This window comes from Colossoma macropomum, unplaced genomic scaffold (genome assembly GCF_904425465.1).
Source record: "Colossoma macropomum unplaced genomic scaffold, Colossoma_macropomum, whole genome shotgun sequence".
NCBI classification, from domain to species: domain Eukaryota; kingdom Metazoa; phylum Chordata; class Actinopteri; order Characiformes; family Serrasalmidae; genus Colossoma; species Colossoma macropomum.
In genome coordinates, this window is record NW_023494804.1 from 30,159,905 (window position 1) to 30,174,129 (window position 14,225).

Here is a 14,225-nt window from a genome sequence, read left to right on the forward strand (position 1 = left end):
TAAGAGGAGAGAGATAAGCAGAGAGATGCAGACCGAGCGCTACAGCAGAGAGCTATTAATATCTCTGGAGATCATTCTGAAGATATTAATATCACCAGAGAAGGGGGCATTACGTAACATCTCAGGATATGTTTTTCCCTTTACATCAAATGATTCCACTGCATTTAATATACACCGATCAGGCATAACATAATGACCACCTCCTTGTTTCTACGCTCATTGTCCATTTTATCAGCTCCACTTACTATATAGGTGCACTTTGTAGTTCTACAGTTACAGACTGTAGTCCATCTGTTTCTCTGATACTTTGTTAGCCCCCTTTTACCCTGTTCTTCAGTGGTCATGACCCCCATGGACCCTCACAGAGCAGGTACTATTTGGGTGGTGGATCATTCTCAGCACTGCAGTAACACTGACGTGGTGGTGGTGTGTTAGTGTGTGTTGTGCTGGTGTGAGTGGATCAGACACAGCAGTGCTGCTGGAGTTTTTAAACATCTCAGTGTCACTGCTGGACTGAGAATAGTCCACCAACCAAAAATGCCCAGCCAACAGCGTCCTGTGGGCAGCGTCCTGTGACCACTGATGAAGGACTAGAGGATGACCAACACAAACTGTGCAGCAGCAGATGAGCTATCGTCTCTGACTTTACATCTATAAGGTGGACCGACAAGGTAGGAGTGTCTAATAGAGTGGACAGTGAGTGGACACAGTGTTTAAAAACTCCAGCAGCACTGCTGTGTCTGATCCACTCAGACCAGCGCAACACACACTAACACACCACCACCACGTCAGTGTTACTGCAGTGCTGAGAATGATCCACCACCCACCACCACCCAGTCTGTAACTGTAGAACTACAACATGCACCTATATAGTAAGTGGAGCTGATAAAATGGACAATGAGCGTAGAAACAAGGCCATAATGATATGCCTGACCGGTGTACAGCACATTACAGCATGCTCTGAGAGCAGTTTATAACTGCTAAGATCACATCTATAAGGACCCACAGCACCCTGTACAATATATCCCACACATGGAACTAATGGACTAATTACTTTTCTTAATGTAAAGCAACAGTTTACACAATTTTACCCCCAGAAACAGCTGATCAGCCAAGACATGTTTGATCTGAGGGTTCTTTAGTTACTTCACAACGTCTAGTTTTGCACTTGAGCTGCAAGGCTAACATTGCTAACAAGTAATGGAGGTTAATAACCCATCTAGTAGCACCATTTGAACTACATGTCTAAACTAGAGTGAGAGGGTCTGTGAACAAACCAGGTTGGCTTGACAAAGCCAGTTATTAACGGTTCAAATGTTAAAGCAGCTGCACTTTTAATTGCTTCTGATAACTTTTACTAGGAATTCCAGGTAGTTGCTATGAAGTTGCTACGGGATTCCAGCTTGACTTCTCTGCCAAAATATTTCTTTCACTTAAAATGCAGTGAAATGAAACTAGTGAGCCTCCAGTCTAGCCTTTCTAAATGACCGAGCCTGGAGTGTATACTGAGAGTTAATTACCTCATGCATGGTCAACAGGTAGTTCAAAATGCTCTGCAGTTCATCCTCTTTCACACCTCGGTCCTGTAAAATATACAAGTTTATACAACAGTTAGTTCCGGCCACGCAAGCTGATTGGTTGAGAAGCGTTCCAACTGTGCTGTTATTTCACCACAACATCACGGTTTTTCACAAACACCGTATCACTCCGCTGAGACGCCGTTGCTAAGCAACGACTTTGTCAGCTGTAGGAGACGCTCAAACTATTTGAACGTTTTTACTTCTTACTTTGCCACAAACAGAAAATGGACACTTTTAAGATCACATTTGACCGACAGCCGATTTGGTCAGACTCTGAAGATGAGACGACACTAAATTCCCAAACTGTCATCACCACTGAGCAGCTTTTCAGGCAGCTGAGACAGAAGAACAGCTAAACAACCTGGAATCAGCCAGAAATGAACCCAACACCATTCGCCAAACTAAATGGGCTGTAAGATGCTTTACAGACTGGCTGGAACAAAACAACATTAATACTGATCTGGCAAAAACTGACAAAATGAGCTAAACTTGATATTGCGGCAGTTTTATGGCTCAGTCTGATTTGGTCAGACTCTGAAGATCAGACTACACATTTGGCGAATGGTATTCACGATAACACTCCCTCTCGTGTTCTATTGCTTAAATACAAGACAAGACGCTCTTACGTCTTAAATGACCATTCCCCTATCTATGGTCATATTAAACATGATTTATCATATCACATAAAAGACATAGTATCGGAACTGAGCCAATAACAGCAGAAAATGCTGGATCGGATATCAGAGAGGATAAAAGAATGAATTCAATCCGATCCTTAAACTAGACTGAAACAGACTAAATCAGAATGTCTAAACATACTGGTTGGTTATACTTCCGGGTGGATAATTTGCATCCAGTCAGCACTGAAGAACCTTAATTCACACAAATCCACCTACAAATCTGTCTTGACTTCAATTGGAAAAAAGGCTTTTTGCCATTCAGATGCTAAAAAATCTGACCTGAGCTAAGTGTCTCAACAATCGCAGTAGTAGCTGTTGACTTGGTAGCTGGCTAAATTTCCCGTTCCACCTTAAATGGTGCCGTAGTTACATTCTGGCACCTCAGATGTCAGAACTGCTGCTCCATTTAAGGTGAAATCGGAAAATTCGAACAAGTAGCTGACAAATATCTGACTTCAGCTTCATATCACTGAAGAATTAGGGGTGGGTGATAATAAATAATTGCCCCCCTCTTTGAAGTCATATGATGCCCTAAATGTAACTAAAGCCCAGCAGTGAGGAGCTGAACTTTACCCTCCTCTGCCGTCACTGCAGACTGGCAGGGTCGCCTACAGAGCAGCGCCGGTAGCTGTTAATGAAGTGATGCTCTTTTTATTTGAGGGTCCCATTTCAGAGGGAAGATTTCAACCACCACCCTGTAACTCAGTTCCAAGGGTGACATTCGAAAACAAGGGGTAGGGGTGAAAATAAGAAATGGGACTGGGCCTTTAGTGTCCAACACTTCTTTTCCGTCATCGTAGGGTTGAGTTGCTTGTTCATTAATGCAGCAGTGAACACTTATGTCACATGGTCAGATGGTATTGGTGAATTTTTAGGAGTACAAGTAAATGAGCACCGTATCGGGCCGATGCCCAATACCAGTATCGATGGACCCCTATTAAAAAAGATAATGTGGACAACCAAACCACAAAATCAGATTCGGCCAGTAAATCGGATTTGGGCCACATTTACCTGCAGTCTGAACATGTTGATGCTTTGTTCGTAGACAGACTGTGATCGGGGAAACAGACGTTAGGCCATAAGCGTAAATCAGTATGTGCGAAAAACACTTAAGCTCAAAAAGTAACGTCCAATTAGTGATACGTGTGACGCACCGTGAATACCTACCTGCTTCATGTGCATGTCTTAACTAATCTGATTAGTGAGGGAACGCGTCTGGGCGATAAACTGGGGCCACTCACGCAGGTCACTAATGCATCTAACATCTGGACGCAAACCAAGAGAGCGAGGGGGGGAGGCAGAAAATGACAGGAGCAAAAAGCGAAAAGGCAGCGGCTAAACGAATAAAGGACGCTGCTTAGCAACCGCATCATGCTTTTCCCAGACAAGACAAAAGCCTAAAGCAAGAACACTGTGTCCATGTGACATTTCTCTCTGAAGCTCCCGCACACACACTTCTTCTGAGCGATGATCCATAATGCAATTCTCTCTGCGTGCCGGCCCGCCGACTGGCTGAGTGTTTTCATTGTTTCGAGCAACACAGAAACAAATGAACTAATTTCTGTGTGACTGCTTCACAAAAAAACCCTATCAAATCTCAGAGAGGAATGAGGATAAACAGCTCCGTGCAAAACAAAAGCTTTACACGTCTTCTGGCTGCCTCCATATGAAAACTACCAATTTATTTATGATCCCAGCATTCTCATATAAAAGCAGCATCCATATGAATAATTGAAAGACTCTGCAGATGACAAACTCCAAACACGCAGAACAAGGTCGCTGTTTCCTTACAGCCTGTAGAGCAGGGTCACCTGCTCCACTAACACTGAGCGGAAAGCCAGAATAGCATGCTAATTAAAATGACATTGTATCACAGCGTTAATGGAATGATCTCAGTTTCCTCTCTGGTAGCCGGTTATTATGTGGGAAACTATCCAGTGATGTTCATGCGGCTCACGCAGGGCATGCTTCTATATCCAGTTCATCAAATTAAGCAGAGGGTGTGCTCACCTTGAGAATAAGCTGTTTGAGGAAGAGGAGCATGAAGGCGCGAAGGGAGATGATCTCCTTCTGCGTGGGGCGCGGACCATCTGCAAAACACAGCGATTTCACACAGGTTACACAAAGCTGATCAGCTGTTTTATAAAATTCAGACTATTCAGATCAACCCTTATACAGAAAATGACCAATATACACCGATCAGGCATAACATTCTGACCACCTCCTTGTTTCTATGCTCACTGTCCATTTTATCAGCTCCACTTACTATATAGGTGCACTTTGTAGTTCTACAGTTACAGACTGTAGTCCATCTGTTTCTCTGATACTTTGTTAGCCCCCTTTTACCCTGTTCTTCAGTGGTCAGGACCCCCATGGACCCTCACAGAGCAGGTACTATTTGGGTGGTGGATCATTCTCAGCACTGCAGTAACACTGACGTGGTGGTGGTGTGTTAGTGTGTGTTGTGCTGGTCTGAGTGGATCAGACACAGCAGTGCTGCTGGAGTTTTTAAACACCTCAGTTTCACAACCAAAAATAGTTGGTCTTTAATTAAGTAAACATTTTTTGTGTTTTATTGAAAAATATTATTATTTTATGTGCGTACAGAGCTGTGAATGCTAGTCATGTACTGGCTAGCGTTTCTGAGTTATGCTTAAAATGAGCTGAAATGATCACTATCGAAACATTTGGTCAAGTTTCTGCAGTGTTTTGATTGTTAGGGTTAGTAAAAAATGGAATGTTTAATCATTTATTTTAATAGAATAAGCATTATTAAGCTTTTGGGTCATTCAAAACAAAAGGATTTTAGTCTAAACTCCAAGTCAGTTAAAGACCCGAAATGTGTTTAACTCCAACTTTAAACCACCTCCGTAAGAAGTGCCATAACTTTTGCACAGACAAAAAATCAAAAGCAATAATAAATAAACAATAACTGTGCATTAAAATGTGCAAAAGTGTGTTTTCTGTGGAAAATATGTTGAAACAAGAATCAACAGAACATGTCACTGACCAGGGGAGCCCAAACTCTGCCTACCACTGTATATAAATTACTGCTTTATACTGTGTTTAAATGCTTTATAAGATCATGCAGGGTGAAGATTTCTGACCTACTTTTATTAGCACTGTTTATTCAGTCTGTCCTGAGTTATGAGCTTTCAGACAGTCGACTGCAGTCAGTATTTGTGGGAATCTTTCTTTCATTTACATTTGAGTCAATATCTCTCTGCCTGAGCAACTCAGGGGAGCCCTTATTGCTTTATAGCAGCAACTAATAGGCAGACTGCGGTCCGAGTCCGGACCCAGACACTGTCCTGTGCGGACCTGGACCTATAACCGATAAACTATGGAGAATTATTTAATTTTTATGGGGTGGTCCTACTTTAATCAGTGTAACTTTTCTAGCCTTTATGGTAGCTTTAGCGGCCCGGGAGACTCAGACCAATCGCATGCGTTGTAAATATCACACGTGACGCTACTCAGCCAATCAGATCTGTGCATTGCGATAAGCAACAAGACTCGAGTGAGTGACGCCACACAGGGGAGGGACGAGGCGAGACACAGCAGTCAGAGAAGAAAGTGAGTCAGAGGGAGGTTATTTCACAGGGCGTGATCTAAAAAGAGAAAACTGACAATAAATATTATTGAAATATGACTGAACTGTACTTTATTTGATTTGATATTCAGTTGTTGACTGTATAAGATGTTGATATACCTACTAGGCTACTTCAGTAAACAGTCTATGGCACTGAATCATGATGCAAGTCAGACATTATGATGTTCCGGACCTTCGCTTGAGGATATTTTCTTTAACTGGACCTTACTGAGTTTTAACTAAAGACCCCTGCTTTCTAGGATTAATAAGAACACTGAACCTAAAAGGCTTTTTTTTAAGGGGAAAGTAGGGGAATGTCCTCACATCAGGAAGCTAAAGAATAAACACATGTCCCTCCGTGATTTGAGATGATGTGAAGTCTTGGACGAATAACTTGGCTGAACTGCAGGCAAATGCCATTCACTGCCGTGAGTGCAGTCCTGTCTGATGGCGACGGCTGATGACAGAAACCTGGCCCTCTAACTAGGACACGGATTCGTCAGACAGCTTCTGGGCTCCTCTTCTTACAGAGCAGGACTTTGAGGTAACAGGGGACTCTCTGAGTACCTTTACAATTAAGAGCAATTCTGAGTGGTTTAAAGTGAAACGCTTCATTTTAAAGAAACTTCGAGTTAGAATTGGTCACAGCGGTGATGAGGAACCAGACGTCTGAAGAGTTTAATGCCTCGGAAAACTACATCACAGAAAGTTTTTATACGAAAATGGTTATGAATACACTGCCTGATACCTGAGAGATTGTTGATGGTTTTGAGATCATGTTTTGGCCTACAATGTATTTTTTGAAACACATTCATGGTGGAGAGGTACATGCAGACCACGGTGAGGCAAAATAGTCCCCAGAGAAAACATTTCTTTAAGATTTAACTGCATTTTAACATTATCAACACTGCATATAATAATTCAAAAGACAAAAGAGAAAAAAGTTGGGACAGGTTCATGTTTACCACTGTGTTTTATCATCTCTTCTTTTAACAACACTCTGTAAGTGTTTGGGATCTGAGGAGACACTGCTGTAGTTTAGAAAGTGAAATGTTTTCCTGTTCTTGTTTGATACAGGATTTCAGCTCCTCATCAGTTCAGGGTCTCATTTGTCGTATTTTTCATTTCATAATGCGCCAAATGTTTTCAGTGGTGACAGGACTGGACTGCAGGCAGGTCAGTTTAGCACCCAGACTCTTTTAATACGGAGCAATGCTGCTGTTTCATGCAGAATATGGTTTTGACATTGTCTTGCTGAAATAATCAAGGCCTTCCCTGAAAAAGACGTCGTCTGGATGGGCAGCATATGTTGCCAAAACCTGTATATATATCGTTCAGCATTAATGGTGCCTTCAGAGATGTGCACGTCACCCATGCCATGTGCACTAATGCCCATGCAGTGATTTCCGCTACAGAATCGTGTCTTTTTGGCCTTGTCTCTTACATACTGAGATTTCTCCAGATTCTCTGAATCTTTTAATGATATTCTGTACCGTAGATGATGAAAAGCAGAAGTTCTTTGCTCTTTTATGCTGAGAAACGTTATTCTTGAATTGTTGCACTATTTGATGGTGCAGTCTTTCACAGAGTGGTGAACCCCTCCTCATCTTTACTTCTGAAAGACTCCGCCTCTCTGAGATGCTCTTTTATACCCAATCATGTTACTGACCTGTTGCCAATCAACTACCAGGTGTTTTTTAGCACACAACTTTACCAGCCTTTTTTTGGAATGGGTTGTTGGCATCAAATTTAAAATGGGCAAATATTAAAAAAAAAAACAATAAAATTTCTCAATTTCAACATCTGATATGTTGTCTTCATACTATTTTCAATTAAAAACAGGGGTTAAATGATTTTCATATCATTGCATTTTGTTTTTATTTACATTTTGCACAGCGTCCGAACTTTTTTGGAAATGGGGTTGTAGAAAGGTAAAAAAATCGGTGCAGTTCCTCTTTAACTGTAGCTGGTGTGCCAGTCGTATGATTCCAGTATGAACATGTCCTGCTAATGCTGAGCTGCTCTCTCAGTCACTAAAACCAATTACTTCCTAAGGAAATTCCGCTGCTGACACATCATTCCCAGCGTGTTTCATAAGTCGCAACCAATCTCTCCTGATACACTGAACTTCATTATTGCTGCGTTTACTCGCTGTAGCCTGAAGAGGTCACTTGGCAGATTTTATTAATATGTTTTCTGCCATATTTGTCACAGTAAGACGTTTGATGTCTGTTACAGCTCCATTAAAGGGGGTTTAAATCATTAGCAGGCTGCCTCTGGGCTCAGCAGTGCACCTGCTTCCCCAGCGCAAGTCTGCAGTAGGAAGGCGGAAGGTGTTTAGGAAGCTCGTTCAGGCTGGACTGAAGAGGACCGCTTGAATATGTACACTGTAGGGAGTGATGTGGAAGAACAATGATACAACCTCATGTCTAAAAAAGTTGGGACACTGTGCAAAATGTAAATAAAAACAGGATGCAGTGATGTGCAAATCATTTAAACCCTATATTTAAATGAAAATAGTACAAAGACAACATATCAAATGTTGAAACTGGGAAATTTTATTGTTTTTAGAAAAATATATGCCCATTTTGATACCAGCAAGACGTTTTAAAAAAAAAGTTGTGATGGGCATTTTTACCACTGTGTTTCATCACCTCTGCTTTTAACAACACTCTGGGAACTGAAGAGACCAACTGCTGTAGTTTTTAATGTATCCCTGAGTCTGAAGACCAACATACTTCGCTTGATCTTTAATTAAGCAAACATTTTTGGGTGTTTTATTGAAAAATATTATCATTTTATGTGTGTACAGAGTTGTATTTGCTAGTCATGTACAGGTTAGCGTTTCTGAGTTCAAAACTAGCTGAAATTTTTACTATTGAAACATTTGGTAAAGTTTCTGTAGTGTTCTGAATGTTAAGGTTAGTGAAAAAAAGGAATGTTTAATCATTTATTTTAATAGAATAAGCATTATTAAGCTATAGGGTCATTCAAAGCAAAAGGATTTTAATCTAAAGTCCAAGTCAGTTAAAGGCTCTAGATGTAAACTCCGACTTTAAACCACCTCTGTAGAATGATCCATACGTTTTGAAAGTGAAATGTTTTCCCATCCTTGCTTGGTATAGGATTTCAGCTGATCATCAGTTCAGGGGCTCATCTGTCAAATTTTTTTATTTCATATGAAATGAAAATGTGGTTTGACTTGTCTTGCTGAAATAATCAAGGCCTTTTCTGAAAAAGACGTGGTCTGGACGGCAGCATATGTTGCCAAAATATGTTCAGCATTAATGGTGCCTTCACAGATGAATAAGTCACCCATACCACGTGCACTAATGCCCCCCTAAACCATCACAGATGCTGGTTTTTGAACTGTGCACAAACAGGATGGTCCCTCTCCTCTTTAACCCGTCCATGATTTCTAAAAAGAATTTCAAATATTGATTTTAGACCACAGGACACTTTTCCACTTCACCTCAGTCCGTCTTAAATAAGCCCAGGCCCAGAAAAGGCACCAGGGTTTGTGGATCCTGTTTATACACTTCGAAGGCAGTGATAATATCATGTTGTTGCCAAGATACAACAGCTCTCTGGTAGCTCTCAGCATCCTTTACCCAGTCTGCTAAGAAAGCTAGCATGCTGAACTTTTTATAAGCAAAATAAAGAGTATTGTATTTCTACACAAACTGGTCTCTCCTCCACTGTGGGGGCTGCTATTTTTTACTACCTGCATCAGCGCTGACACAGAGGATTATGGGATATGTACGGCAGTTAAGGATACAGCTATGCTGCCTTCAAAAAACAGCCAAACGGAGGAACCTCAGCAGGCAGCGGTTTACACTCACATTTATATCTGATTAGGACACGATTCCCTCCTCAGAATACTGCAGGAGCAGCCAGTGTTTATTACGTTTTAGACACAGTCTTGGTGGCTTAATGGCCCAACTTGAATGACACACTTTCCAGGACTTGATTAAAATTTCCATGATAAAGTTCTAGGAGTGGGAACCCAACACTTTCTGCCAATGTTTGCAGAGAGTTGTTTTTCATCTTTGGTTTCCAAATCAATGTGGCTCCAATTTATAGACACACTTTAATTTTCTTGACATTTTGTCTTTGTTCATCCTGGCATTCTTGCTGTTGCCTGGTTTTTATCCATTTTTAGTCAATTCCAATAGTCAATCTACTAGTTAGAGCCAAATGAAGTCCAGTTACACCATGTAAAAAGGTGGGCGCAGAGTAAGACAGAGAGAAACAGAGAGAGTAGAAAAATTACACCCTCACTGACTAAAACTCAAGGTTTTTCTATACAACATAAAAATAACTAATCAAAATACTAGCCAGCAGTAAAAATAACACACACACACACACACACACACACACACTTCTAAACCGCTTATCCTTCTGGACTGTGGGGGAGCTGGGGCCTATCCCAGCAGGACACACCCTGGACAGGTCGCCAGTCCATCACAGGGCAGACAGATACACACATACACACACACACTCAGGAACAATTTAGCATGTCCAGTTGGCCTGACGGCATGTCTTTGGACTGTGGGAGGAAACTCACTCAGACAGAGAACATACAAACTCCACACAGCAAGGACGCTGGTCGCCCGGCCTGGGGACCTGAGCCCAGGCGGTTCTTGCTGTAAGGCGAAAGCACCACCCACTAAAACAAACATCACTCTAAAATTGACAGTTTAAAGTTGAATTTAAACCGTCGACATCAAATTTAATTACTGCTCAACTTGATTACACTGTTATTCCCACTAAAGCACTAAGGGATTCCCTGAATATAAAACCCTCGGGTTCCTAAAGCTGTGAAGCTCTTCTGTGTGAAAGATGATGATCTTTTTGCAGGGTGACAATGACACACTGAGCAAAACCCATGGACCCTCACAGAGCAGGTACTATTTGGGTGGCGGATCATTCTCAGCACTCCAGTAACACTGACGTGGTGGTGGTGTGTTAGTGTGTGTTGCACTGGCACGAGTGGATCAGACACAGCAGTGCTGCTGGAGTTTTTAAACACTGTGTCCACTCACTGTCCACTCTATTAGACACTCCTACCTCGTCGGTCCACCTTGTAGATGTAAAGTCAGAGACGATAGCTCATCTGCTGCTGCACAGTTTGTGTTGGTCATCCTCTAGTCCTTCATCAGTGGTCACAGGACGCTGCCCACAGGACGCTGTTGGCTGGATATTTTTGGTTGGTGGACTATTCTCAGTCCAGCAGCGACACTGAGGTGTTTAAAAACTCCAGCAGCACTGCTGTGTCTGATCCACTCAGACCAGCGCAACACACACTAACACACCACCACCACGTCAGTGTTACTGCAGAGCTGAGAATGACCCACCACCCAAATAGTACCTGCTCTGTGAGGGTCCATGGGGGTCCTGACCACTGAAGAACAGGGTAAAAGGGGGCTAACAAAGTATCAGAGAAACAGATGGACTACAGTCTGTAACTGTAGAACTACAAAGTGCTCCTATATAGTAAGTGGAGCTGATAAAATGGACAATAAGCGTAGAAACAAGGAGGTGGTCAGAATGTCACGCCTGATCGGTTTAACTCCTAAATTAAGATAAGATTTGCTTCTGTACTACAAATGTGTGAAAAATCCAATCTTGACTGTTTAAATTTTTAACTTAGGACTAAAGACAGGAGGTTCCTGTAATACGGAGCTGTTACTGCAGGCGATGGAAACACTCGATTTAGCTCCATTCTTTGCTAAATCACAACAATGTTATAAGGTAAACCGGTACAAACACTTAGTACAGTAGTTTAGGCGTCTGTGCAGTCAGTTTGTGTAGACTATGAGGAGGAGACAGGTAGACAGGCCTGTGACTCAGCGCATTAATAAATTCACTAAATATGAAGCCTCTGTAGAGATGCATTGATTTTTTTTCTCAGGCACCCACAGAGACGGAAACGCTCTGCAGCGGCTGCCTTTTGATGACTCTGAAAAAAACAGGCGCTCTTTGAATTTCCTAAAAAAAGCACATCGACAACCTAATAATAACAACAAAACAGCAATATAATAATAGAAACGCATCTCAAATAGCAGTGTATAAAGGAGCAGAAGGAAAAGCCTGCAGGTTTTTAGGAACTACGAGCAGAAGCGCTTACTCAGGATCTGACTCCTCCTCCGTTTATGGAGACCTTAAGCACACAGACTGTACTCAACTCAGCATTTCTGCTCCTCATAAAAGCTCTAAGTACTTGTTATCTGTTGTCCTATTTATCTGGTGAGAGTTTTGGTGTCTACCAGGTCCAGCACGGTTCTTCTCACAGATCTTTTCATCACTTTTTGAACTCCGAAACTCCTGTTTTTCCACTTACTGTCTTTTGACTTTCCTCTTTCTTATTTATGTGGATTATCTTGTATCTAATTTGTTCAGAATTACCTGCTTAAAAGTGAGTCATTTGAACTCAAAGTTTTGACTGGAAATTAATTTAGTCGTGTTCTGTCCAAGAGAGCACACTTGTCCTCACTCATTAAGCCGGGGTCACACTACACAACTTTTACCCTGATTTTAGTCCCGATTCTCAGTCTGGCTGATTCTGAGCTAGTTGGCTCTAGTCTGCAGAATCGTGGGTCAGTCGGAGTCGACAGTTGGAGAAAGAATCGAGTCGCGTGTGAGCAGCGCAGACTCAGGTTTTCATTCATTTTAGACCCGTCAGAGTTGATCAAATATGTTTCATTTTTTCAACCTGACTGAGTGAAATCTAGTATAAAATCTGAACGGATTCCTGCAACAGCCAATGAAAACTAAGAGCACAAAAGAACAAAAATACAGCAAGTAAACAAAGAAAAATGGTGAAAAGTCTCTCACGTGTGGAGCGAAGCTTTTTAATGAGCTGTGTTTAAGTCACTATTGAGTTTATGTACATTTAAAACTCTAAAAATACCAAACTGATCACATCTTTAAATCAATGATCCACTTAAACATGTTTACCTGCTGCTTCTTTACTGTTTCAGTGCAAACGGCAGAGAAACCAGCAGCAGCTCCAGGTTTGTTTATCTGGGTCTTCTAGTAACTGGAGAACGCGAGAGTTCGCGAGGGTTCAGTGAGCTCCGTTCAGTTCAGCAGCAGTTGAGTAGTGTGTGATCCCTAATCGTTTACTGTTTGATCCCCAATATTTCAGTCATGCAAAAATCTGTCTGACAGTGTGAGACGCCCAGTCTTTATAATCTGTTCACACTTTAAAAGTCGTGTAGTGAACCCAAGGCTTTAGCGGCAGCTCGAAAAGATGCGGTGGAGCTTCACAGGACTCGGAGGAAGCCTGTGTTTGCCTTTGCCCTCCTAGCGCTGGTGATATCATGTGACTGGGGGAGTCCTAACTAGTGGTGGAATCTGAAAATGACTTAATTGGGAAGAAAATGGGGGAAAAATTCCAAAAAAGGAGGCTGGCACATACTTCCTTGGAGTCGTGTGAAGCACCACTGCATGTTTTCGAACTGGACAACTTAACACTCTTAGAGAAGAACACTAACTCTTAGGTCCGCTAACAGACGCCTGCACTGGCTACAATCACGCTGAGAGGAAGAGCCATCCGACACACCCAGAGTGACCAAAGCCAATAGTGCTCTTTTGGACTCCTGGCCATGGATGGCTGGGGCATCCCCAGGAGCTGAACTTGTGATCTCCTGACGACGGAGCGTAACGTGGTAATTTTGTGATTCACTCAGTCATCACGATCTACAAGTGGACAGTACCTCTGAACATCCTTTGTGCTTCTCCGTACACTCTCGCTCACTCGTTTGTGTGTCACGTGTCATGACGTGAGAAACCATACAGCCAGCTAGCCTAAACATCTTTAAACAGCTCATCTGTTAAGTCTATTGTGAGCAGAAGAATGTTACGCTGGAGTTGGAAACATGAAAATACAGGGAGATTCACTCGAAAGAGGCCCCGAATATTCTGTAATAACTCTCTGTAGGACGAAGCGATCTGAACCAAACAACGTACAATGCGCTTCTCAGTATATGGAGCTTCGAACAAGTCGGGATGCCCCTGCGTCAGAGTGATAATGTAGGCGCCGGACAGCCGTCGTGACGTTTGACCTCCGTTTGCAACTTTCAGGTGCAGACCCCCATACCCCTTCATGTGTCTGGCACTTTCAGCATCGCATGTAACACAATCGATTACACATACGTCAAAATACGTAGTGTATTTTTTGGTTCAGACTGCTTCATCCTAACAGGGCTTACAGCAGAATATTCAGGGCCTCTTTCGAGTGAATCTCCCTGTAGTTTCTGATCAGAACAAACTAATTGATTTTTTTAAATCTGTTTCTGAGGCCGGATTATTTTAAGAACTGTGTATCCATGAAGCATGAAGCGCGTTCTGATGGAAGAGGAAGGTCAA

The 14,225-nt window shown here is 42.2% G+C and overlaps 1 protein-coding gene across 1 annotated transcript in view; it reads right to left on the reverse strand.

Moving 5' to 3' along the window:
• The window catches only part of nbeaa (neurobeachin a), a 199,846-nt gene that overhangs the window by 95,991 nt on the left and 89,630 nt on the right, over positions 1 to 14,225 (reverse strand). The window contains exons 13-14 of the mRNA XM_036594648.1: positions 4,271 to 4,350; positions 1,521 to 1,583 (exon numbers count right to left, since the gene is read on the reverse strand). Of these exons, the coding sequence (XP_036450541.1) occupies positions 1,521 to 1,583; positions 4,271 to 4,350 (143 nt within the window). The remainder of the gene's footprint in view (positions 1 to 1,520; positions 1,584 to 4,270; positions 4,351 to 14,225) is intronic.